This window comes from Vulpes lagopus, chromosome 5, assembly GCF_018345385.1.
Source record: "Vulpes lagopus strain Blue_001 chromosome 5, ASM1834538v1, whole genome shotgun sequence".
NCBI lineage: Eukaryota > Metazoa > Chordata > Mammalia > Carnivora > Canidae > Vulpes > Vulpes lagopus.
Genome location: NC_054828.1, coordinates 40,232,336 through 40,259,916, shown reverse-complemented (window position 1 = coordinate 40,259,916; position 27,581 = coordinate 40,232,336). Strand labels below are relative to the sequence as shown.

At 35.1% G+C, this 27,581-nt stretch overlaps 1 protein-coding gene and 1 pseudogene across 3 annotated transcripts in view; one reads left to right on the top strand and one right to left on the bottom strand.

The window, feature by feature from the left end:
* Positions 1-27,581, top strand: part of CCDC88A (coiled-coil domain containing 88A) — a 133,356-nt gene that overhangs the window by 54,454 nt on the left and 51,321 nt on the right. For all 3 annotated transcript variants that reach the window (XM_041755671.1, XM_041755670.1, XM_041755669.1), the window contains exons 8-13: positions 8,768-8,940; positions 17,795-17,876; positions 20,267-20,425; positions 22,070-22,216; positions 23,180-23,324; positions 26,838-27,022. In XM_041755671.1, coding sequence (XP_041611605.1) covers positions 8,768-8,940; positions 17,795-17,876; positions 20,267-20,425; positions 22,070-22,216; positions 23,180-23,324; positions 26,838-27,022 — 891 coding nt within the window. The remainder of the gene's footprint in view (positions 1-8,767; positions 8,941-17,794; positions 17,877-20,266; positions 20,426-22,069; positions 22,217-23,179; positions 23,325-26,837; positions 27,023-27,581) is intronic.
* On the bottom strand, positions 1,131-2,686 carry LOC121490921 (annotated as a pseudogene).

Here is a 27,581-nt window from a genome sequence, read left to right as displayed (position 1 = left end):
GTATTTGTTATGATCTTTTTAAAATTTTTAATTAAATTCATTTTGACAACATAGAGTATAACACCCAGTGCTCATCCCATCAAGTGCTCTCTTTAGTGCCCATCACCCAGCTACCCCATCCCCCTACCCACCTCCCCTTCTGCAACCCTTTGTTTCCCAGAGTTAGAGTATTTGTTATGATCTATGTCAAAACTAAGGAATATGAAACACTGTTGTGATTATTTGAAAAGTCGTTTAAGATGTATTATCCTGCCTCATTAAGCTTTTTAGTTGGATTTATTTTTTAACAAGAAAAAGGTGATCATGTTTTCTTTTCTCAGGTATCTGGAAACAAGTTGCTAGCTGGCTTGAAGCTAGTTCTCTAGGGAAAAATTTTTTTTAATTTTCTTTCTACCTTTTTATTTTTAAGATTTTTATTTATTTATTCATGAAAGGTAGAGAGACACACACACACACACACACACACACACACACACACACACACACACAGAGGTAGAGGGAGAAGCAGGCTCCATGTAGGGAGCCCGATGTGGGATTCGATCCTGGAACTCCAGGATCACGCTCTGGGTCAAAGGCAGGTGCCAAACCGCTGAGCCACCCAGGGGTCTCTAGGGGAAAATTTTTTAATTTGAATCACCAATGAACTAATTAGAAAAGATCCTTAAAAATAATTGTGAAAAATATTAGACAAATGTAAATACAATATATAAATGCAATAATTTTGTATTATTCAATTGGATTGAAACAAGTTCTTATTTAGATTTTCTCTTTAGCTCTATTTTTTCCTCCAAAATATTTTATATAAAATTTTATATAAAAAATAAAATAGAAGAACGTTGTATGTCACACTGAATAAACACATTGAAAGTATGTGTATGGTTGTGGTTTCTAATTTCTCTACAAAATTTACTAGGAGGAAAGAAAGGAATAAGTATCATATTCATAACATTTTTTGGAACACTTTAGAGTACAAAAGCAGCATGCTCATTTTTCAGTGCAAAGAAAATTTAAAAGACTTAAAAATATGAATAAAAAATCTGTACATTCGATTATTTTTAAGGTCTTTCCATGTGTATCATTATGCAGAAAGAAAAATGGAACTTCCAAGAGTGGAAACATCATATCAGGTGTTACACATAGGTCTGGCCCTTTTCAGCTTGCAGACGCATCTCTCTTAAGAGGAAGGTGTCACTTAGTTTGAAGAGGGCCCTAGACCTCATCAGGGAGATATAGTGCTCTTGTTCATGTCATGCTTACCCACAAGCACCATGCTGAAGGAATAAAGTAGGATTTGCAGTAACATCCTGACCTACAGAGCTAGTGCTACAGGCATAATCTCTGCTCCTGTAGTATTGATGGGGGCCAGGAACATGCCTATCAGATCCACTGTGATGATGTGTCAAAGATCTAGGCCACACTGTGATTGTGGAAGCATTCCCATCTGCAGGTAGCAGAGGAGGACTGTGGATATGGACACAATGAGGAGTCTTCTTTTCTCATAAAACTGATACAGAAGCCATAAAACTACTATTCTGACACCCACATTGACATTCATGGCTGTGCACATAGGCTCTATGCCAGTCCAGGCCAGGTTGGATGGGCCGACTTGGGCAAGGCTACCCTTTTGCTTGTGGCCTCTGATGCAGCAGAACTAACAGGTGGTTCTGTTTATTGCTGCTGCTGGAACACATATAAGTGTTCCCTAGAGTATTGGTTTTACTTTTTTGTCTGATTCTTACGTTAACTTGAAATTTGCAAATGTCCTTATTCTCAGCTGTCACAGACTGTACTGGCTTTGTGACCTCCTAGAAAATTTGAGCTTTGGGGGATGCTTTTTAGTATAACATTAATTAGAATTCTTTCTGCTTTGTTTCTTCCCTTTGGGGTCTCCACGGAACCTGGACTGTCAGCTTATTAATAAGTTAAGCAATGTATTCCTTCCTACTTGGCCACTTAATTCTAGAAGGTTCCATATCAACAAAGGAGGCTAGTTGGCTACTCCAGGCCTTTTTATCCATACATGTTGTATATTTTGGTGAGCAGTAACATTCCAGGAGTTAAAGTAGGCACCATCTATGTACTTAAATATCCTCTATTTGTTGGCATGGCAAGGGTAGGACATCACTTTTCAGTCAGTAGTAGGAAGCTTCAGGCTACTCAGAGGAAATGTCCTTCCTTGTCAAAACAGAGAGTCCTTTTTTTCTGTTTTGATTGATCCTTTGCTGTAATTCTTTCACTTCAGTCTAGAATGTGTAAATTTGGTCATTCTTTTTAATTACTCTTCACTTCTTATTAATTCTTTGTAGCATATATTTCTTAAGTCCTCTTTTACTGAAAACCAAATAGGAGATTTTAATGAATTTAAGATCTCTTTATTGTCAGTTTATTTTATGCCAAGTGTTATATTTATAATATACTATCTTTGTAAGTCTGTACAAAAACCCAAGCTTATAAATGAAGATACTTGGGCTCAGAGAAGTTAAACAGTTTGCCAAGTCTAATTCCAACCCCCATGTTCTTGTTTATAAAACTTTTGCCCAAATCCATGATTGTGCTGAGCACATCTCTGATTCTTTCCTTTAATTAGGAATTCTGCAAGTAGAGTAATTAAGTCACCTGAGTTTTTTTCTTAGCTTTTGTATCTTTTTATTTTCATTCTTCAGTGTATATTAATGAATACAGGCATTTTTGCAAGATCTTGTGCTAAGAGTGCTTGGGAGCAACAAACCGATAAACTTTCAAAAAAAGGATCAAAGATCTTTACAATCTAGTGGGGAATTTATTTTAATAAAATAATTGGTTTTTTAAATTAAGTTTTTATTTAGATTCCAGTAGCTGACAAAGTGTAATATTAGTTTCAGGTGTAGAATTTAGTAATTCAGTACTTAACTACAGCATTTAGTGTTCATCACAGGAAGTGCAGTCTTTAATCTCCACCTATTTCATTTATCCTGGCACCTCCCCTCTGGTAACCATCAGTTTGTTCTCTATAGTTAAGGATATAAGAGAGGTTTGCCACTCTCTTTTCCTCCGCTCTTTGTTTGTTTTGTTTTGTCTCTTAAATTCCACATATGAGTGAGTTATTTCACTTACTATATAATACTCTCTAGCTCCATTCATGTCCTTGCAAATGGCAAGATTTCATTCTTTCTTATAGCTGAGCAGTACTCTGTGATACACACACACATGCCACATCCTCTTTATCCATTCATCAGTCGATGAACATTTGGGCTGTTTCCATAGTTTGGTTTTTGTAGATAATGCTGCTCTAAACATTGGGGTGCATGTATCCCTTTGAATTAGTATTTTTGTATTCCTTGAGTAAATACCTACTAGTATTGAGTAGTATTTGCTGGGTTATAGGGTGTTTGTATCTTTCACTTTTTGAGGAACCTCCATGCTATTTTCCAGAGTTTGCATTCCCACCAGCAGTGCAAAAGGGTTCCCCTTTCTCCACATCCTTGCCAACACCTGTTGTTTCTTGTGCTTTTGATTTTAGCCATTCTGACAGGTGTAAGGTGCTATCTCCTTGTAGTTTGGATTTGTTTTCCCTGATCATGAGTGATGTTGAGCATCTTTTCCTGTGTCTTTTGGCCATCTGGATGTCTTCTTTGGAAAAATGTCTATTCATGTCTTCTGTCTGTTGTTTAATTGGATTATTCATGTTTGGTGTTGGGTTTTAGAAGTTCTTTATAGATTTTGGATATTTACCCTTTATCACTGGCAAGTATGTCATTTGCAAGTATCTTCTCCCACTCTGTAAGTTGCCTTTTAGTTTTGTTGATTGTTTCCTTCACTGTGCAGAACCTTTTTATTTTGATGAAGTTCCAGTAGTTACTTGTCTTTGTTTCCCTTGCCTCAGAATTTGCTACGGCCAGTATCAAAAAAGTTACTGCCTGTGTTCTTCTTCTGTAGGATTTTTATAGTTTCAGGTCTTGCAGTTAGGTCTTTAATCCATTTTGAGTTGATTTATGTGCTTGTATAAGAAAGTGGTCCAGTTTCATTCTTTTATGTTTATTCATGTGACTGTCCAGTTTAACACCATTTATTGAAGAGACCATTTTTTTTCCATTGGATATTCTTTCCTGCTTTGTTGAAGATTATTGACTGTATAGTTGTGAGTTCATTTCTGGGTTTTCTATTCTGTTCCATTGACCTACATGTCAATTTTTATACCAATACCATACTGTTTTGATCACTAGACCTTTGTAATATAACTTGAAGTCTGAAATTGTGATGCCTCCAGCTTTGCTTTACTGTAATAAAATTTTAAAAGTTAAAAATACCCAAAAAAGACATATATCTAAATACTAACTAAGGAAGATGTTACTTACAACTGCTAGTGGAATGTCTAGGATCAAAAGTGTCAGGGAAGGCTTATGAAATTATTTTATGCTTTATGGTTTTTTAAAGATTTTATTTATTCATGAGAGACACAGAGGGAGGAGAGGCAGAGACATAGGCAGAGGGAGAAGGCTCCCTGTGTGGTGCCTGATGCGGGACTCAATCCCAGGACCTCGGGATCACAACCTGAGCCAAAGGCAGGCGCTCGACCACTGAGCCACTCGGGCATCCCTATATTATGCTTTAATGACATTTTTTTGGTCAGGTTTAAAAAAAACATGTTTGGAGGCCTTGAGCTAAAGGAACTATTACCATTAGAGAAAAGTCATATTGTCTATAAAACCTTTAATGGAAAATGCCTCTGGATACTCTTGACTCTTAGTACTAGGTTTCTTTTTTCTTTTTCGAAAATATTTTGCAGCCCGTAGTTGTTTTGTACATTGGCATCTGGAAACTTTTTTTTAAAGATTTATTCAGAGAGACACAGAGAGAGAGAGAGGCAGAGACATAGGTTAGAGGGAGAAGCAGGATCCCTGCAGGGAGCCCGATGCAGGACTTGATCCTGGATCCTGGGATCACTCCTGAGCTGAAGGCAGATGCTCCACCACTGAGCCACCCAGGCATCCCTGGAAACTCTTGATATCTCCATAATACCACCTACTAAGTTCAAATGTAATACATGTCTTCAGTACTTTTCTTGAGTTTTATATTTTGCAAGTCATTCAGTTAAATAATTTTGAGCAGCTATTTTTGGGCTCAGTACTATGTTAAATGAGATCAGAGATACAGAGGAGTTACAAGAAAGATCACATCAGGGGGATCCATGGGTGGCTCAGCGGTTTGGCGCCTGCCTTTGGCCCAGGGCGCGATCCTGGAGTCCTGGGATCGAGTCCCGCGTCGGGCTCCCGGCATGGAGCCTGCTTCTCCCTCTGCCTGTGTCTCTGCCTCTCTCTCTCTCTCTCTCTCTCTATCATAAATAAATAAATAAATCTTTTTTTTAAAAAAGAAAGAAAGAAAGAAAGAAAGATCACATCAGGTTTATGGGAGAAAAAAAGCACATTGTAAATGAAAAACATAAGATAGCATATAATTCTAATTTGTGCATAAAACATATTAAGTATTATGCACAGGCACTATTATTAGAGTCAGAAGGTGTTAGAAGTCAAGATTAAAGATAATGGAGACAGTAAGAAAATATATAAATGAAAATTGACTCGATGAAGGTTGAGCCTAGATGCTAAGGCAAAGATCAAGATTAAAGATAATGGAGACAGTAAGAAAATATATAAATGAAAATTGACTCGATGAAGGTTGAGCCTAGATGCTAAGGCAAAGATCAAGATTAAAGATAATGGAGACAGTAAGAAAATATATAAATGAAAATTGACTCGATGAAGGTTGAACCTAGACTGGTATAGAGATTATTAGTAACATTATTCACAGAGACAGACACTTGGGCTGGGCATATTGAATAGGTAGATAAGAAGAAGTAGTGTCAATAAGCATATAAACTACCCTTAAAAATGTAGCAATGAAAGAGAAATAGAGGGGTAACAAGGGAAATGTCTTTTTTTTCCTAGATAGAAGGTACTTATATATGTTTGAAGAACAAGGAGAAAAAAGCCAGTAGGAAGAGAGAAGTTGAAAACATTCCAGAGGAATGGCTCAGTGGTTGAGTTGAGCGTCTGCTTTTGGCTCAGGGCGTGAATCTGGAGTCCTGGGATCAAGTCCTACATCGGACTCCCCGCATGGAGCCTGCTTCTCCCTCTGCCTGTGTCTCTGCCTCTCTCTCTATGTCTCTCATGAATAGATAAATAAAATCTAAAAAAAAAAAAAAGAAAGAAAGAAAACGTTCCAGAAATAAGGACTATATGTTGGGAGCAAAAGGTGCATAAAAATGGAGGATTTAATCTCCGGTCGTTTTGTTTCTTTGACAAGTTGGAGGAGAGGTCACTTGTTGGAAGCGATAATAGCAGTTTACAGGTGGAGGCTTAAGTAGAGAAAAGGGAATATGTTTAAAATAGTCATTGTAGAGAAATTTGTCAAGAAATCAACAAGGTTTTCAATTAAAGAACTGATGGGCAATGAAAAGAGCTTAACTGAAAATAGATGGCAAGATATGTTGTAGGACTGTATATTTCTTGGACAAGGAATAAAAAAGAAATGATGGTAAGGGAAATGACATAGTGTTTGAGTCAAAGACTCAAACACGGGATCCCTGGGTGGCGCAGCGGTTTGGCGCCTGCCTTTGGCCCAGGGCGCGATCCTGGAGACCCGGGATCGAATCCCACATCAGGCTCCCGGTGCATGGAGCCTGCTTCGCCCTCTGCCTATGTCTCTGCCTCTCTTTCTCTCTGTGACTATCATAAATAAATAAATAATTAAAAAAAAAAAAAAAAAAAAAAACAAAGACTCAAACACTTTTGTTTTTCCCCAAAGAGTGGGCTATAGTCAAAGAATGGTATGGTAATGTTATATTAGAAAATAAGGATGAGGGATCCCTGGGTGGCGCAGCGGTTTGGCGCCTGCCTTTGGCCCAGGGTGTGATCCTGGAGACCCGGGATCGAATCCCACGTCAGGCTCCCGGTGCATGGAGCCTGCTTTTCCCCCTGCCTGTGTCTCTGCCTCTCTCTCTCACTGTGTGCCTATCATAAATAAATAAAAATTAAAAAAAAAAAAAAGAAAATAAGGATGACAGTTAAGCATTTAATTGTAGTTTCAGGCTGAGTAGGAACTCTAGAGTAGCCAGAAATAATCTGAACAGAAAGGAGGAGTTGAGTGATTAAAGGTTCAGGCATAGGTATGGTGCCATTGGAGTAATGCTAGTAATGGAGTCATGGCACAGAGAGGAATGATTCCTTCACTGGAAGAGTCTGTATTGAATAGGGAGTGGGTGTGGAGTTGCAAAGAGAAAAGGCCCTGAGATGTCGTGTTCTATAGTTCATCCATAGGGATACTGGGATTTGCAAAAGCAGTAGTTGGACAGACTTTGATTAGGTGCTGAAATATATTCCAAGAAAAAGAAATGAATTCTGATGGGTGGTTTAAAAAAACAAAAAAGAAAAGAAGGGATAAAAGTAATGATTTAGTGAGGACGTTATAAGACTTGGTGATAAGAAAGCAAAATGGTGATTTCATGGTCCTGAGGTAGTTACTTCTGCCTGGAGTAAGACAGTTGAAATTACTCTCCAAGACAATATCTCTCTGCCTCAGAAGTTTGAAAGAAAAGCTGAGAAATTGGTTTAGAATAAGAGAATTTTCCAATTACAGGAAAATTGGAAGAATGGAGGAATATGATAGAGTGAGGTAAATAGAAGTTAAGTAGCCCTTGAAGTTCAGAATTGGGGAAAGTAGAATGAGATTTGTATCCCATGGAGAGACTAGAGAAAGAAATAATGGAACTGTTGAGATGAGATGCAGATTATAATTAGTATTGTAAGAAAGAAAATATAGGATATGGAGTCAAGAGACTGGCCCTGGAGTCTTAGCATTGCTGTAACTAGTTTTGTGATTGTGGAAATATCAGTCTCTGCCTTAGTAACATTACTTGCAGAATTAAGCGATTGAACTAAACCTCTAACATTCTCTTAGATCCCTCTGAGATCCTTGTTTATTTACAGTTCTAGAGCAATATTGTCTAATTCTACAGTGATGGCGAAATTGTATTTCTGTGCTGTCCAATATAGTAACCACTACCTACATGTGGCTGTTATAAGTTTAAAATGTGACTAGTGTGAGGGAGGACTTGTCTTTTTAACTTTTAAAATTTATAATTAAATAGCCCCTTGTGCTACTGGCTATCATATTGGACAGCATAGTTGTAGACATATTGCTCTAAAATAAAAAACTATTGTAGTTTTTTTATAGGTTGATTTCTTTCCTGTGTCAACAGGTCTTATACCTTTCTATCTATATCTTATATCTTTCTAGTTGCTATCTAGTTGCTCTCTAGTGTAGTTCTTTTACCATAATTGATTTCCTTTATTAAGAAATTTAGGAAGAGTGAAAAGTATTAATTCATTGTTCTCATGTTATTTAGTGAATAGCTAATCCATAACTGTTGTATGAAACTTTTTAAAAAGAGAGCTAAGTATCACAAAGTTTTTTTTTTTTTTTTTAAGATTTTATTTATTTATTCATGAGAGACACAGAGTGAGAGGCAGAGACATAGGCCAAGGGAGAGGCAGGCTCCTTGCAGGGAGCCCAGTGTGGGACTTGATCCTAGACCCTGGGATCATGCCCTGAGGTGAAGGCGGCGCTAACCTGCTGAGCCACCCAGGTGTCCTACACAAAGTTATTTTTGACTAATGAATTGTTTTTGATATTATAAGATAGTACTTAGACTTAGTGAATAATGTTGATGTGCTTAGTTCTCTGATATGTAGAATACTAACAGTGATTCTTTATTTCTATATTTCCTTAGACAATTGTAGAACTCTCTGAAGAAAGAGATGGTCTTCATTTTTTACCCCATGCCTCTTCATCTGCACAGTCACCCTGTGGTTCTCCAGGCATGAAGCGAACAGAAAGTCGACAACATCTGTCAGTGGAACTGGCAGATGCTAAGGCAAAGATAAGAAGGCTTAGGCAGGAATTGTAAGTTGGTGATTCTCAAGGCTTATTGAATTTACATGGTCGCAAAGATGACCTAAAAATGTTTTTCAGCTTATGGAATATAGATCAGTTGTTCCAACTGCTAGCTTGTGTCAGAATTTTTTCTAGTATTTGTCAAAATGAGAAAAATAAGGAGACTGGCATAAAGTTTTCCTGATCCTAAACCTTACCAATTTAAAGGTTGTCCTTTATTTTGAATTTATGTCCTTCCTGCCTTTCTTATATTAAAATGATCTTTCTTGTATAAAATATATTGTTCTTCCTTGGCAAATTTTTAAAATTTTTAATTTTTATATTCTTTGAAATCCACAATACTGGCAACCACAGGTACAGGTCAGTAAGTTTAGCTTTTTTAAAATTAATGTTATAAAAGACTGAATTTTTGGCATACAGTATTACAAAAAATAATTTTGTGTATTCTGTATTGAGTAATTGAAATGCCTGAGTTATGTATTTCGACACGGTAAGTATTCAGATTGGTTAGTGCTGATGAATTTATATTTATTTAACTTTCAAAGAACATTTGAGAAAAGTTAGTGTAAATATCATATAAGTATTCCTTGGTGAATTACATGTAAAGACATAATGAGTCTCTGCTGGAGTTTTTTTTTATTTTGTACTTCAAAAAGAACAAAGGATTTTTATGCGTGGGACTTTTTTTCTTTTTGGTTTGTTTTGCTGGGATTTGGGCTTCAGAGTATAGATTTAAAATTTAAAGCCACAATGTAACAATTAAGTTTATTTACTGATTATTTAAAGCTGTTAGTTTAAGAAAGTGATTGAATATGCAAGGTAGAAAAAATATACGGTCTATAGGAAAATTTGAAAACAAAAAAAAAAATACAGCTTTCATTGTGGATGTCTGCACTATTATGTATCTATTGAAGTGAACACGCCCAGGATATTCTATAAACAGCTGCACCAGGAAAATTAGGGAAGAGATTGCTGTTATTAGTTTGACTGGCAGTTAATGGATAGCCTAAACAGTGAACACTAGTTCGTGCCATATAATTTAGCACAATCTTCTCTAGTCTTTAGATAAAGCATGCAATTAGAACTGCAGTGACGGTTGTGAATTCATTTAACATTTTGCACTATATTACAATTTGATTTTTAAATGAAATTTACTTGGCCATGGAATGTATTAAAATCCTAAACAACTTAGATTGATAAAATTGGTTTCTCATGCTGACTAGAAAATTTAAATGATTATTAATGAATAAATAAAGATGCCAGATACAGCAAGTATTCCCAATAAGTATCATTTCATCAAAAATCATCTTTTTGTCCTTTGAAAATGTGTTCCTTCATGGATTTCTTTTATTAATGTTTGTTTTAAGTCTTTTTGTTGGGACAGATCTTTCCAAAATAATGAAGTGTGGAAATCATGGTGGATTAAAATAGTTCAGGTTGCCTGGTACCTAATGGAAATAAATAATTACAATGAGAACATGCAAGTCAACTAATATCATACTTACAGGTGATATGTTATAATACGATTGCTTTTGTTTTATTAACAGAGAGTAGAAATACGATTTGCAATTTGTTTTTTTTCTTTCTAAATTTTTATTTAAATTCTAGTTAACATATAGTGTAATATTGGTTTCAAGAGTAGAATTTAGTGATTCATCACTTAAACACAACACCAGTGCTCATCACAGCAAGTGCCTTCCTTAATACCTGTTACCCATATAACCCATCCCCGCCCACTTCCCTTCCGGTAATCCTCAGTTTGTTCTCTATCATCTCGGATGGTTTGCTTCCCTCTCTTTTTTTTCCTTCCCATATGTGCATCTGTTTTGTTTCTTCCACATATGAGTGAAATCCTATGGTATTTTTCTTTCTCTGATGGACTGATTTCACTTAGCATAATACACTCTAGCTCCATCCACGTCGTCACAAATGGTGAGATTCTTTGTGATGGCTGAGTAATACTCCATTGTATACATATATATACATCACATTTTTATCCATTCATCATGGTTGGACATTCGGGCTCTTTCCATAGTTTGGCTATTTTTGTTTTGTTTTTTAAAGATTTTATTTATTTATTCATGAGAGACAGAGAGAGAGAGAAGCAGAGGGAGAAGCAAGCTCCATGCTGGGAGCCTGATGCAGGACTCAATCCTGGGACTCCAGGATTATGCCCTGGGCCGAAGGCAGGTGCTAAACCGCTGAGCCACCCAGGGATCACCCTTTTGTTTTGTTTTTTAAAAGATTTTATTTATTTAGTTGACAGAAAGCACAAGCAGAGAGAGGAGTAGAGGGAGATGAAGAGGTAGGATCCACACTGAGCAGGGAGCCCAATGTGGGGCTCAGTTCCAGGACCCCATGGTCATGACCTAAGTTGAAGGCAGACAGTTAACCAACTGAACCACCCAGGCACACCCATAGTTTGGCTATTATTGATAATACTGCTGTAAATATCAGGGTACATTTATCCCTTTGAATTGTATTTTTGTATCCTTTGGGTAAATACCTAGCAATATAATTGCTGGACCATAGGGTAGTTCTATTTTTAACTTTTTGAGGAACCTCCAAACTGTTTTCCAGAGTGGCTACACCAGTTTGCATTCTCAGCTAATTTGCAATTTGGATGGAAGAATTAGTTTCTTCTAAATTTCACTTTTATGCAGTAGTTAGTACACTTTCAGGCTCCCCTTTGTAATTCTCTCTGCCTCCATGGATCCTATATTTTCAACATTTTTCTCCCATACAAATTATTAATTCTTTTAATAACAGCTTTGTTGAGATAATTTATCAGAAAATTCATCCTTTAAAAATGTAATTCAGTGTTTTTAATATATTCATAGAGATGTGAAACCATCACACACTGTCTAATTTCAAGATAATTTTGTCACCCCAAAAAGAAACCTCATACCTATTAGCAGTCATCCCCCATCACATTTCGCCATTAATATACTTTATGTTTCTTTGCATTTGTTTATTCTGATCATTTTATGTAAGTGGAATACATTATATGACCTTTTGTGACTGGCTTCTTTCACTTAGCATAATGTTGTTAAGGTTTATCTATGTTGTAGCATGTATCAGTATGTCATTCTTTTTTTACACTTGAATAATCCATTTTATGAATGTACCGGGTTACCCACTTATGAGGAGACAGATATTTGGATTGTTTCTACTTTTCGACTACTGCGAATAATACTCTTATGAACATTGCTGTGCACATTTTTGTATGGACATAGGTTTTTAGTTTTCTTGGTATATACTGAGGAGTGGAAATCCTGGTTCCTGATGTAGCACTATGTTTAACCTTTTGAATAATTGTCAAACAAGTTGGCTGCACCTTTTTACATTCCCACCAGCAATGTGTGAGGGCTTCAGTTTCTCCATATCATCACCAATACTTATTACTGTATACCCTTTTGATTATAGGCATTCTAGTGGATGTGAAGGGCTATCTCATTGTGGTTTCAATTTGCATTTCCCTAACGACTAGTAATGTTGAGAACATCTTGTCATATGCTGTTGACCGTTTTTGTATATCTTCTTTGGAGAAAGGTCTATTCAGATCCTTTGCCCATTTTAAAATTGAAGTGTGAGATAAACGTTTAAACAGATTAAGTGATATAATGTGAAATTAGAAGTCAGTATAGCCTGCAGCTAAACTCAAAGGAGTTTTGGTCATTTCTGACTTGGAAGAAAAAAGGGAAGTGGTGTCAGGAAGATTTCATAGAGATAGTTACCTTTCCAGCTGATGTTAGGCATTTACTAGGTTGAAAAGGCTCAATTGGATATTCTAAGCAGAAGGAACTGCAACAAGTTCAGTAGGCTGTATGGACAAGCATCACAAGAAATGAAGTTGAAAATGATGGTGTGGATACATGCAAGGTCTTATATGCAGTGCTCAAAAGTTTGTACTTTAAACAGTGGGAACCAATTGAAGATACTTTGAATAGGAGAATAACAAGATCCATTTTATGTTTTAATGAAGAGATGCTAGCCCTAGTGGTTGACTCTTGGTGAATGGTCACATTGAAAAAATAAATTCTGATGACAGTGCGGAGGTAGTTTGAAGGATAGTCCACACAAAAATTATGTGGACCTGATTTAAGGTTTATAAAAATGAGGTTGGAGAAGAAGTAAGGGAGAAGGCAGGGTCTTGGGTAAATTTCCTAGTTTTTTATAACCAGTGTCTATTTAGATGATGATACCATTCACTCCAACAGGGAATATAAAAGAAATGAGTAATATTAAAGTAAGAAACAAGTTTAGTTTTTGACATTTAATTTGAGATACCTTTGAGATATCTCTATGGAGATAATCGTTGAATAATTGACTGTCTAGTCCATTGTGTGGAATAGAGATTTGGGATCATTAGTGTACTGATGCAGAATAATAACAGCATATACATAGTATTTGAAATCTTGGAAGTGAACGAGAACATAAAGAATGAAAAGGATGTAACCTAAAGAATACAAACATTTAAAAAGGTGTTAAAGTTAAGAGCAGACTTCACCATTTCTTAGCTATGTTGCTCAGTTTCTTTATACATAAAATGAGAGTTATACTAATATATACGCTAGAAAGATACAGCAGATGATCCAAGGGCATGAGATTTGGAGGCATTCGCCTGAATATGCATCCTGGCTCAATAACTGAGTGACTTAACTTAACTGAGTGACTATTGCCAAGTTACTGAATCTCTCTAAGGCTCTTGGCTTGCTAGCCCATTAAGTAGAAATAACAAGTGTGCCTACTGTAGTGTTGTAATGTGAGGCAAGTATCTAAAGTGAACAGTGTCTAATACATAAGTGCTCAAATAAATATAAGCTACCATCATTGCTACTCTTTCTTTAGAGGCTCTTGTGGGGACTAAGTGCTTGGCAAAGTATAAAGTGCTTAGCAAATATGCCTACCACAGATTTTAAGAGCTTGATAATTGTTAACCAAAAGATGGGCACAAAATATGAAATCAGCAAAAAGGTCAGAGAATTATCTGTAGAGGGAGAGTAGAAGAACTTCCATGAAGTCAAAGGAGACAGAGTGTCAAGAAGAAATGAGGTAATCATTTCAGATTCTTCAAAAGGTCCAAAAATAAGCCATTGGGTTCATTAGTAAGGAGGTAATTGACTCTATGAAAAACTATTAATAGGGAAGTGTGGATGGAAGCCTTATTGTTATGGATAGAATGGTCAAATGGAGGTAAAAAGGAATTATTTATTTTGAGACTGGAACTCATGGATAACTTTTCTGCAAAAATTATTTAAACTCATATTTTGCATACACCAAAGTGAGCTTCAGGTGGATTAAAGAAGTAAATGTAAAAAATAAAATAATGACGAAAGTAACAGGAAGAAATAAATGAGTAGGTATTTTTTCTCTAGATGGGGAAAAACTTTGCACAAAAGCCAAAGAAGTATTTATAAAAGAAATGGTTCCTCTATTTGTACAAAAGATGTTAAATATGTTAACATCCAGAAAAAATAAAAGCATTTCAATATTCTTCAAAATCGTAACCATAGGGGATCCCTGGGTGGCGCAACGGTTTGGCGCCTGCCTTTGGCTCAGGGCGCGATCCTGGAGACCCGGGATCGAATCCCACATCGGGCTCCCGGTGCATGGAGCCTGCTTCTCCCTCTGCCTGTGTCTCTGCCTCTCTCTCTCTCTCTCTCTCTCTCTCTCTCTCTGTGACTCTCGTAAATAAATAATAATAATAATAAAAATTAAAAAAAAATCGTAACCATATAATTTTCATATGACTTAGTATTTCCTCATCTAGATACATCCCTCCAAAATTGAAACAGATTCAAAAGAGATAACCTGTATGCATTGTTCATTGCAGTATTACTCCTGATAGCCAAAAGGTGGAAACAACCTAAGTGTCCATGAACAGGTTGTTAAATAAAATGTGCTGTAAGTATACAACGGAATATTCTCCAGCCATAAAAATAATGAAATTCTAATACCTGCTCTAACATGAGTGAGCCCTGAAAATAATTTGCTAAATGAAATAAGCCAGATACAAGGGACACATATTTTTTGATGCCATTTAAATTTTAAAAGCAAATTCAGAGATTAGTAGATTAGAGTTAGGAGCTGGTTGTACAGTGGAATCCGAGAGTTACTACTTAATGAAGACAGAATTTCAGTTTGGGATGATGAAAAAGATTTGGGAATAGATAGTAGTGATAGTTTAAAAACCTTGTAATTTGCTACTAAAATGTCACTTAAAATGATTAAAATTGCAGTTTTTTGTTAAACATATGTTACCATAATAAAAAATAAAATTCGTTTTAAATTATTAAAAAAAAGCACTCCATAGTCTATGAAGAAATATTTATAAGAAATGTCTTATAAATCATAAAGGTAATAACTTTTAAAAAAGTTTTTATTTAAATTCCCTTTAGTTGACATACAGTGTTATATGAGTTTCAGATGTACAGTATAGTAATTTAACACTTCCATACATCACCTGGTGCTCATCACAAGAAGCGCACTCCTTAATCCCCATCACCTATTTTATCCATTCCCTTACCCACATCCCCTCTAGTAACCGTTGATTTGCCTTTCTTTCCCCCCGCTTGCTCATTTGTTTTGTTGCTTAAATTCCACTTAGTATAATACTCTCTAACTTCATTCATGTCCTTGCAAATGGCAAGACTTCATTCTTTCTTATAGCTGAGCAGTACTCTGTGATACACACACACACACGCCACATCCTCTTTATCCATTCATCAGTCGATGAACATTTGGGCTGTTTCCATAGTTTGGTTTTTGTAGATAATGCTGCTCTAAACGTTGGGGTGCATGTATCCCTTTGAATTAGTATTTTTGTATTCCTTGAGTAAATACCTACTAGTATTGAGTAGTATTTGCTGGGTTATAGGGTGTTTGTATCTTTCACTTTTTGAGGAACCTCCATGCTATTTTCCAGAGTTTGCATTCCCACCAGCAGTGCAAAAGGGTTCCCCTTTCTCCACATCCTTGCCAACACCTGTTGTTTCTTGTGCTTTTGATTTTAGCCATTCTGACAGGTGTAAGGTGCTATCTCCTTGTAGTTTGGATTTGTTTTCCCTGATCATGAGTGATGTTGAGCATCTTTTCCTGTGTCTTTTGGCCATCTGGATGTCTTCTTTGGAAAAATGTCTATTCATGTCTTCTGTCTGTTGTTTAATTGGATTATTCATGTTTGGTGTTTTTTCTGATTGCTGTGGCTAGGACTTCCAGTACTGTGTTGAATAACAGTGGTGAGAGTAGACATCCCTGAGTTGTTCCTGTTTTCCCCACTGAGCATGATGTTCACTGGGTTTTTCATATAGGGTCTTTATTATGTTGAGGGTTGCAAGGAATAAATCCCACGTGATTGTGTTGAATGATTCTTTTTTTGTATCATTGGATTTAGTTTGCAGGTATTTTTTTGAGAATTTTTCCATCCATGTTCATCAGGGATATTGGCCTGTAGTTTTGTTTTTTTAGTGGATTCTTTATCTGGTTCTGGTATCAGGATAATGCTCGCCTCATAGAACGAATCTGTTTTTTGGAATAGTTTAAGAAGAACCGGTATTAACTCTTTTGTAAATGTTTGGTAGATTTGCCTATGAAGCCATCTAGCCCTGGACTTTTGTTTTGTTTTTTTTAGTTTTTTGATTATCAATTCAATCTTTGCTGGGTTATCAGTCTGTTCGAGTATTCTATTTCTTCCTGTTTCAGTCTTAGTAGTTTATATATTTTTAGGAATTTACCCATTTCTTCCAGGTTCTTAGTATTCAAATAAATGCAAATTAGAATAACAACAGCATTTTTCAGTTATTAAATTGTTTCTCATATACACCCTTTTATCCTCTGCTGGTTGCATTATAAATTGCTAATGACCTTTCCGGAGGGCAGTTTGACAGCGTATATTAAGAACCTTTAAACATGTAATGTACTTTTAGAAATCTGGCCTGACACAGGGTTTTTTGGTGGTGGGGGGCTGGGGTTGTTTTTTAAGTTAAAGTATACCCAGTGTGACGTTTGAACTCATGACCCTGAGTTCAAGCATTGTGTGCTTTTTCAGCTTAGCCAGCCAGGTGCCCCTAAACATACAATGTTTTATGTACACTGAGGTTTATTACAGTGAAAAATGGAATTTACAAAGGGACTATTTCTCCATTTAAAAATGTGTTTCTCAAAAATAAAAAATACAGGTATGATGCAATGTCAGCTATGAATTGTTTTATACAATGAACATTTACCTTTTTTTAATTAAAGAACAGAAGGTGAATAAGTAGAGTTAGTGAATGGAAACTCAAGTTTGAGCAGGTTGGCTCTGAAACGGAGATAGAAAATGGGAGAAGTAAAGTACTGTAAGAGGAAAGAAAAGCATAGGAGAAATTTGATAGACTACAGGGAAGAAACCAATAGGAATATAAAGGTTTTATGTATCTGTGTAGCTGTGTATACTGTCCTTTAGGCCACTGCAAACGTTGAAACTGTGGAGATCCTTTTAAGACTCAGATCCAGATAGTAGTGCCTAGCTTAAAAACTCTCCCAAGTGTATTTGTCTTTGATGAGAGAAAAAGACAAAAAGGAGAGTGAGAGTGGGAGGTGGCAGGAAAAATGAAGAGAGAAAACTACATTATGAACTGTGAGGACATCAGTCATTAAGGTTATTAGTCTTTGGGGAATTTTAAGGGGGAGTCTGATTGTTGACATCTAATCATATGTGTTCCTAATACCCATTTCTTTGTAATTTTCCTCTGGGTTAGCATATGGCTAATAGGATTTTCGACTAGGTATTCAGCGTTGATAATACATTGATATTAATGCAGATAATGATCATGGTTTTCAAAAATAGTAAACTGATTATTTAAATAATTTTCTCATTTAGGGAAGAAAAGACTGAACAATTGTTGGACTGTAAACAAGAACTTGAACAAATGGAAATAGAATTAAAAAGGTTACAACAAGAGGTTTGTACCTGAAACTTTTATTATATGGGACCAGTAAGTAATTGGAAATTGATTTTTCTGCTTATAATTTATAACCTTTACCTTAATGTTTTATGAGGTTACTGAAGCTTCTGTTAAAAACTGTTGGAGCCCAAACTGGAAATCAGTCTTTGGATTTTCCTTTTTCTGTGTCAGTGCTATTCAAACTGCTGAAATTCAAAAGAGTCTCTTAGGGCTGGAATAATTCAGGTTTCTTTTTTTATGTATTTGGCTTCTGTGGGCGTGGAAGCTGGAACATCTCAACTGTAAACTGTGCTGCTTTATGTGTATCTCCCTAGGCCTCTGGTCTCAGATAGTACTTTACATTAATATACAGATGACAGAATGCTTTTTAATTTTTTACTCTTTTCCTTTAAATAAGATAAAAATTTTTACCTTTCAAAAATTACTTTTATTTTACTAAAGCTGTGTGGTTTTTTTTTCATCTTGAACCAAGATTGTTTAAGAATTCACTTTTTTTAATGTTTGTGATGTTTCATTTTTATTTGAAGGTAGTGCATGACATCGTCTTTTACCCATAAATAATAAGGATTGTGGTGGCACTAGACTATTATTTCTTCTCCTTACTTCCCCTAACTTGCTGTTTTAAATGGAGGAACCTAAACTGGAACCTTTCTAGAGGAATGAGACTGGGAATCCTAATCTTCATTTCTATATATATGCTGCGGCTGCTATTATACTGCTTCTTTGTAGCATGGTTTTTTTGTATGTGTACTCCCTGTAAAATAGTGGTTCTCAATCTTTTTGGTCTCAAGGCTTTTTTCTACTGTTAAAAATTAATGAGGATTGTTTAATGTGGATTATATTTACTGTTATTTTCTATATTTGAAGTTAAAGCTTAGAGTTTTAAAAATATTAATTTAAAAATAATACTCAACCTATTAACATGTTAACATAAAACTATATGCTTTATAACCATTATTTTCCAAAAAAATTAAAAGAATGATATCTTTTACATTTTTGCATATCTCTTTTTTTAATTCATTTTTTCAATCTCGTTAATGCCTGGTTTAATTAAAGACTAAGTTCTCATATGTTTTTACATATCTGTTTTTGAATCTATTATATCACATGCCACGTAGCCTCAAGAAAACTCCACTGCGCCCTCGTGAGAAATGAAAATAAAAAAACAAATAATGTTTTAGTATTATTACGAAAATGGTTTTGACCTCATGAACTGGGATGCACAGATGTCCCTGGGTCATACTTTGATAATTTGTTCTAAAAGATTATGAGAGAGCGTTTAAAGGTTGAATTTTTTTATGTTTGTCTTAAATGTTATTAAGATAAACACTAATCATATGCAATTAATCATTCACTTGAAAGTTTAGAAAAACTCAACAGGATTTTGGTATGTTATGACATATCTGGATAGAAACACAATTTCTCTAAAGTAACTAATGAGCAACTTTATTAATACAGTTTGCTTCTTCTGTGTTTTCACTATCCTGCATTTTAAAGTTAAATTTTGCACCTTAAATTAATTGCACATGGTTATGTTAACTAGACATAACCTATTTTTAAAAATCCTGAGTAGTTTTTATATTCCTAAGTAATGATCATTATTTTAGAATTTGTTTGTAAGCATGTTTGCATTTACATATAAACATATTTTAAAATAATTTACGTTCCTGATTTTTTAAAAAAGGCTTCATATATCTTCCCATTTTATTTCATTTATTTATTTTTAACAAGATTTAACTCATGTAATTTTTATTGTATAAAACTATGTGATAGCCACAGTTGGAGCCTGGGTCCTCTGCCCGGAGATTCTGGTATCGGTCTGTACAAAATGGTTAGTGAATTCCTGGTAGGGAAACTTGATGAACACGGCCTCTTCCCAGAGGTAGAGATGGGATAGCTATAGATCTTAGAAATGGCCTCAGAAGTTGCATTGGTGAAGCTGCCCAGGTTGGTAGTGCAGCCCCTGGCCAAGGTATAGCAGTTGTCAGTACTGGCCGTCATCAGTAGCTTTTTTATATCTGTTCATTTTAAAAAACAGCTTAATTGAGATATAGATTACATACCATAAAATTCACAATTTTACTTTTTTGGTTTTTTTTTTTTAGTTAATTGAGTTGTATAACCAGAGATTATCAATTTGAAAATAGAGAATAATATTTAAAATACTAGGGGTGCCTGGGTGGCTCATCTTTTGAGCATCTGCCTTCAGCTTAGGTCCTGATCCCAGGGTCCTGGGATTGAGCCGGGCCTGGGACTCTGCTCAGCAAGGAGTCTGCTTCTCCTTCTCCTGCTGCCCCTCCTCCCTGCACACTCTCTCTCTCTTTCTCAAATAAATAAATAAAACCTTTTAAAAAATATTTAAAATGTTAATATTTATTTATATTTAGAACATGAATTTGCTTTCGGATGCTCGTTCTGCTAGAATGTACCGAGATGAATTAGACGCACTTCGAGAGAAAGCAATCAGAGTGGATAAGCTTGAAAGTGAAGTCAGCAGATATAAAGAAAGACTACATGATATTGAATTTTATAAGGCAAGAGTTGAGGTATGTTGCATAATTTAAACTGTTCATAATTATTTTGTTTAAAAGTTAGGTTTTTCAACATGCACTTAAAAATGCATGTAGTGAAACTTAAAGAAACTTTTGGGAATGCTGAACAAATTATAAATACTGTGGTGCTTATTTAATGGTAGATTAGCATATTGCTTATACTTGTAAAAAGGGATCTCTGGACATTATTAATTTTATGGAACTGTTTGGAGTTCTTTCATTCTTTTATTTAGCATTATAGGTGAGGAAGACTTGAAGTCCTTCCCTCATAGTCAAAATACATACTTCTACTAATTTCAAACTTGTTTCTATAATAAAAGCAAAGCATGTTTCTGATCATTGATAAATTCTGAATACTAAACTAAGATTAATGAAGGCACTCTCTCCCCCTAATATATGTATGTATGTGTGTGTGTATGTGTGTGTGTGTGCGTGTGTGTGTAGAAAAGACAATTCCTTACTTAATGGTTGCAGTTTGGTGTTGCAGGAGGTTGAGTTTGACTGCAAGAATTTGACAATCCTTGCTTCTACATTCTGTTTTTCTTTCTAAGTTAATTTCTTCATTTCTGCAAACAGAGGAGTTTCATCAGTTTCAGTATGGTGATAAGAAAGTAGTAGTATGGAAAATCAAGAAGTGAAAATATTTTGAGACAAAGTAGTTAGAACATTTTAGCCTGAAAGTTACCAGAAAACAGGCCCAGTAGATAGCAAAGACAAGGTAGCTATTAATTCTTTGCCATTTATTTAAATGTTATATGTATGGAACTGTTAAGAGATCCTTATAAATGCCACTGTTTTAATATACTTTGTTTTGACTTTATAAACCACAGGCATATGGTTTAGCAAGACAGATTTGTGAATACATCATTAAAACATACATAGATTTTAAGCATTTTCTCAAGATGCTGATATGAAATATTTATTGATAGAGTCTTGGTTTATGATCTCTGTGAGTCTTAGCTCAAGTATTGGTATTTTACTCAAAAACCCAACCCTTCACTTTCAAGTTATAGTTTAAGTAGAGAGAAATCTTTAAATCTATTTCAGGAAAGGGCAGCCCTGATGGCTTAGTGGTTTAGCGCCACCTTCAGCCCAGGGCGTGATCCTGGAGACGAGTCCCATCGATCCACAATCGAGTCCCATGTCCTTGCATGGAGCCTGCTTCTCCAGAACTCTGGCTGTATCTCTGCCTTTCTATGTGTGTCTCTCATGAATAAATAAATAAAGTCTTTTAAAAAAAATCTATTTCAGGAAAAAAAGATTAGCCCTGATTCTATGAAGATTTGTGTCTTAAATAGCAGGAAGATTACTTGTATTTTGTTCCTTATTCGTGTGACTAAGAAATTTAAATATACCCTGACAATTTTATGTGAAATTATAGCAGTGTTACTCATCCTAGTATAAGTACTAAGTATTATGTTTGCATAATAGCTTAACTTCTGAGGGAAAAAAATGAAACCAGGAAAAACATCAACTGTATCTCTCTTATTCAGTAGCTTTCACTCTTGCATAAAGAACTTTTGATAAAGACAGCTTAATGTCTTATTTCACAATAAAGGTTTTTTTTGTCTTTAAGAGCTTTGAAAAATTAAGAGATATTAACATATTTGTGATAAAGGCTATTTAAAATTTTTGTAGGAATTAAAAGAAGACAATCAAGTCTTATTAGAAACAAAAACCATGTTGGAAGATCAATTAGAAGGAACTAGAGCTCGTTCTGATAAATTGCATGAATTAGAAAAAGAGAATTTACAACTAAAGGCTAAACTGCATGATATGGAAATGGTAAGTACTGTAAGGTTGATGTTGCATGGCCTCTAAGGAAATCTCTCAGATCATCTGATTCCCCATGACAGTGATGACCATCTCCTGTGGCTTTAACAGACAAGAGGTAGCTAAATAAATTGGATACTTCCAATTCTTTATAAAAACAGGAATAGTACAAATTTCTGTTTTTGTTACAGAATGGTATTCATTATTCATTTTGTCTTTTTTTGAAAAAAAAAAAGAAACTCTTATTAGCTATTATGTAAGCATGCCTTTAAAATATAGAAATAAAACTATTTGCTAGGGGTGCCTGGGTGGTCAGTCAGTTCAGTGTCTGACTTTGGCTCAGTCATGATCTGAGGATCCTGGGATTGAGTCCCCATGTCAGGCTCCTTGCTCAGCAGGGAGTCTACTTCTCTGTCTCCCTCTCCCCCTGCCCCTCCTTCTGCTCCTGCATGCTTGCTCTCTCTCTTTCAAAGAAATAAAATCTTTTGAAAAAATTTTTAAAAACCCTAGTTGCTAACATTTAGCACTGAGTCAAAAATCATTTACTCTATTACTAAATATATTGAAATACTTGAAGAGTTTACAGTGTCTCTAAGGATTGATCACTTAAAAACGATATCAGACAGGGTGCCTGGCAGACTCAGTCAGTGGAGCCTGTGAACTCTTGATCTTGGGGTTGTGAGTTTGAGCTCCATTTTGAGTATAGAGATTACTTAAAAATAAAATCTTAAAAAATGGGATATGAGACTCCTGATCAAAATAGTGACCAGTATTAATAATTATAACTGATTATTATATAATTATAACTGATTATTTTATAAACTGAAAATTTTAAGGAACTCAGAATTTATCCTATTTTTTTATCCTCATATTTTTCAATTTCTTATAAATAAAAGTTATAAAGTAATAGAATATTTAGCTTGAAATTGTACTGTTAGCTTTCATTTCTCTTCCTATTCCCTGATAATAAAAAAGGAACGTGATATGGATAGAAAAAAGATTGAAGAATTAATGGAAGAAAATATGACCTTGGAAATGGCACAGAAACAAAGTATGGATGAATCATTACATCTTGGCTGGGAGCTAGAACAAATATCCAGAACTAGCGAACTTTCTGAAGGTACTCCCAGTATTTTTTTGTTTACGTGAAGTTGTATTTATGCTTATGTTTTCTTTCTTTCTTTTTTTTATGCTTATATTTTCTGATGTTTTTAAAAAATTATTTATTTTCCCCTGCTGGAGATGTCTAGGAGGCCAGATATCTCCCTAGGTATGATTACACAGAGTAATATGTTCATTTCCATGTTCCTGGGTCTGGTCCTTATCTTTGCACATCTTATAACTCAACTTTATGAACACAGTAACAGATTTGATCAGTTGTTTAGGTACTGTTTTGTATTAACATCTCAGGAAGCTGGGATGCTAGTTTATTAATTTCTTTAAGGAAAGAAAGCTATCCACTTGATAGAAAAGTCATATTAAGCTGGTCAGCCGGTTCTTTAACTATAGACAAACTTAAACGGGAAGTTATAACATGGGAAGATTCTTAGGTCAGTATGTAGCCATGTAAAGAAAGTTAAAGATCTTCATGGCTACTTTCATCAATATATATACTCCATTTTAGCACTATACCTATCAACCAGTCCAGCCCAGTTTTACCCTAGAGATAATGAAAGACCCCCAGATAAGTTTTTAACTTTTGAGTCCTTTTTCCTTGTTTGGGTTATAGGTTTGAGTATACTAATACTGATTTACTTTATTGAAGTTATGCCCATGTCCCATTTATTTCAATTAGATTAGTTCTATAATTCCTCAGTTACCCAATGTTAGCTTATTTCACCCTCTTTATTTCTTTCCAGATACTTATTAAGCATCTACCATATGTAAAATACTATACCAGGCCCTGAGGATATAGTGGAGTGAGGTTGACATAGGTCTGAGAGAGCTTATAGTCTGGTGCTTACAGAATAATTACTTCTACACATGGCTTGTCATATTTATTACCGTTAGGCTTTTGATAAATTTACACATGGGAACCTAATTCCAAATACTGGGACCCCATGTAAATTCACTACACAGTGATAATACAGTGAGTAAGTGCTAATACTCAGCCAGTGAATTTGCTGAGATGTGTTACTTAAAATATTTGTGGAACTTTTTAATTGTATTTTTTGTGAATTGAGTTATTAAGAAAATAATTCAGACTTAAATGTTTTCTACTACTAGTTAGTGTTATACTGTTAAGAGTTTCTTCATCTGTTATGTGGGACCAATAATGGTATGTACCTTGGACATTATTGCCAAGATTGAATCATTACTACTTATGAAACCATTAATAAAATACCTGGTAAATGGTAGGCACTTGAATGTGTATTATTATTTTTGTCATCATCATCATCATCCCAGTTTTGCAGTTCATCTTAGCTGGGATCATAGACCTGAATACTTGTTTTAATGTGGTGTGATGGTGGTGTTTTGTTTTGTTTTGTTTTGAAACTATACAAGGGAATTACTTTCCAGAAAATTTGTAAAATGTGGAAAAATAAAAAAAGAAATTGGGGATCCTTTGGGGTTCAGCGGTTTGGCGCCTGCCTTTGGCCCAGGGTGCGATCCTGGAGTCCCAGGATCGAGTCCCGCATCAGGCTCCCGGCATGGAGCCTGCTTCTCCCTTCTGCCTGTGTCTCTACCTTTCTCTATCTATCATGAATAAATAAATAAAATCTTTTTAAAAAATAAAAGAAGAAGAAGAAATCAAAGTCACTAATAATTTCTGCAGTCACTTTTTACATTTCAAAACATGTGCTTCAAAATGTTTCTACACGCAAATAGATGTTTTAGATATCAGATGAACATATACAATTTAGGTTCTTTTTACACCAAAGATGATAATGTAAGCAGTCTCCCATATTGTTAAAAATGTGTTATAAGGGGGCATCTGGCTGGCTCAGTCAGTAGGACATGCAGCTCTTGATCTTGGGCCCCACATTGCGTGTAGAGATTACTTGAAAAAAATGTGTTGTAAGCATCCTTTTAAATTCTTTATAGTCTAACCTGAAGCATCTTTGAAATATAGTCAGAGGGCAGCCTGGAAGGCTCAGCGGTTTAGTGCCGCCTTTAGCGCAGGGTGTGATCCTGGAGATCCAGGATCGAGTCCCTCGTCAGGCTCCCTGCATAGAGCCTACTTCTCCCTCTGTCTGTGTCTCTGCCTCTCTCTGTCTCTCATGAATAAATAGATCTTTAAAAAAAAAAAATGCAGTCATAGTGTTGAAAGTATTACTAAGCTATCTTGAATATTGTAGTCTAATCTTGTTTAATTGAAATGCATGACTACAGATCATGAAGTAAAGTTTTACTGAAGAAGGCTTAGACAACTAATGTAATTTAAAAAGTCAGTGACTATTGTTTGTACCAGCTTTTAATTAAAGAATAATAGTATGCTAACTAGAACAAAAGCTAGAAATAAGAATGGAGGCTTTCTTTACTTACAGTCTGAGGAATATCTTACCATACCTAATTTTGAAAAAACATATGCTTATATGCTTGTTAGCAATATCTTGTTTTATGTGTGTGTGTATTTGTGTGTTTCTCTACTTAATGATTGAAAATTTCTAACATACCAGAAATAGACGAACCTAGAATGCCTTCCCATACTTCTCCATTTCTCTTCCTGAAATCTCGGGTTTCAAGATGAATTCTAGGTACCATATTTCATTTTAAATCCTAATTTTTATATCATCAGAATATTTAATGAATCTTCTATAGGATTATTAAAAATAATTTTTTGGCTTACATCATATGTAGAACTAGAAACTGAGTTTTCTTTAAAAAAAGTAATTATACTAAAATCTATTTAGAAATAAGATTTTTTTGGCAAAATGGCATACATGTTGCTTTTTTACATTCAGGTTTAGCAGGGATTCTTCAATAGAGAAAGACCTTTTCAAGGTGACCAGTGTATACTGTCGCCTTTCTTAGAATCAGGATTAGGAAATTAGGAATTTGTTTCCCTTAGACTGACTTCCTTTAATTTTGAAAATGTGGCATAGGATAGGCTTTGTACTTTTTTTCTTTTTACACTTTTTTTTTTAAGATTTTATTTATTCATGAGAGACAGAGAGAGAGAGAGAGGCAGAGACACAGGCAGAGAGAAAAGCAGGCTCCATGCAGGGAGCCCGATGTGGGACTCGATCCTGGGTCTCCATGATCAGGCCCTGGGCTGAATGAAGGCGGCACTAAACCGCTGAGCCACCGGGGCTGCCCTAGGCTTTGTACTTCTTATGTGAATCACGGGATACTCTTGAGACTCACAGAATAACTATATTCTGTACAAGTAACCTAAGATTCACTGAGGTTAAAGAGACATTGTCAAGCAGTTTTTCAAGGAACTAGAACTGAAACTCTGTAGTCCATTTAGTCTAAATTTTGTACTTTTTTTCCTCTAGAATGCTTATGGGTGCATTTAAAAATTCAAGATTTATCCCTCTTTTATCTGTTTTTTTCACTGTGCCTAACTTTGTATAACTATAAATTTTTTATAAAGTTAGGACCAAGTGATATAGTGCATTTGCACTCATTGTTTTAAATAATAATGAGTAAATGTAGTTTTACCAATGACAGTATTTCATCATTATAGCACCGCAAAAATCCTTGGGCCATGAAGTGAATGAGTTAACATCAAGTAGGTTACTGAAGTTGGAGATGGAAAACCAAACTCTAACAAAAACTGTAGAAGAACTTCGGAGTACTATGGATTCTGCAGAAGGCAACGCTTCCAAAATCCTGAAAATTGAAAAAGAAAATCAAAGACTAAGTAAAAAGGTAAATAAAGACTCCACCGTTTTATATAAGTTAAAGAATATATGTAAAAGTATAAATAACCCTGTGATAGAACATATATTTTCTAGTTTTTAATGTACTCTCATTATTTTAACTTAGGGAAATTTTCAAACATACATAAAAGTGAAGTGAATGAACGCCTATACTCATTCGGCCTCAACAGTTATTAACTAGAGCTAATCTTTTTACCCTTTGTGCTTTCCCCACAACCACTAGATGATTTTGAAGTAAATCCTAGACATGATATCATTTCACCAATAAATATCTCAGTATACATCTCTAAAAAGTGAGGAATTTTTTTAAAAACAAGAATAATGACATCACACTTCTAGTTTGGTTGGCATTTCACTTTCTCTAAATGTATTGGGATTTCCTTTTTTTTTTTTTTTTTTTTTACATTTTGTTCAAATCTGAATTAAAATAAGATCAGTCCATTAAATCAACTCATGTCTGTTAAGTATTTTTTAGTGTAAGGTTTACTCTTTTTACCTAGTAATTTTTCTGTTCAGGAAACCAAGTCTTTTAATCTAGTTTTCCACAG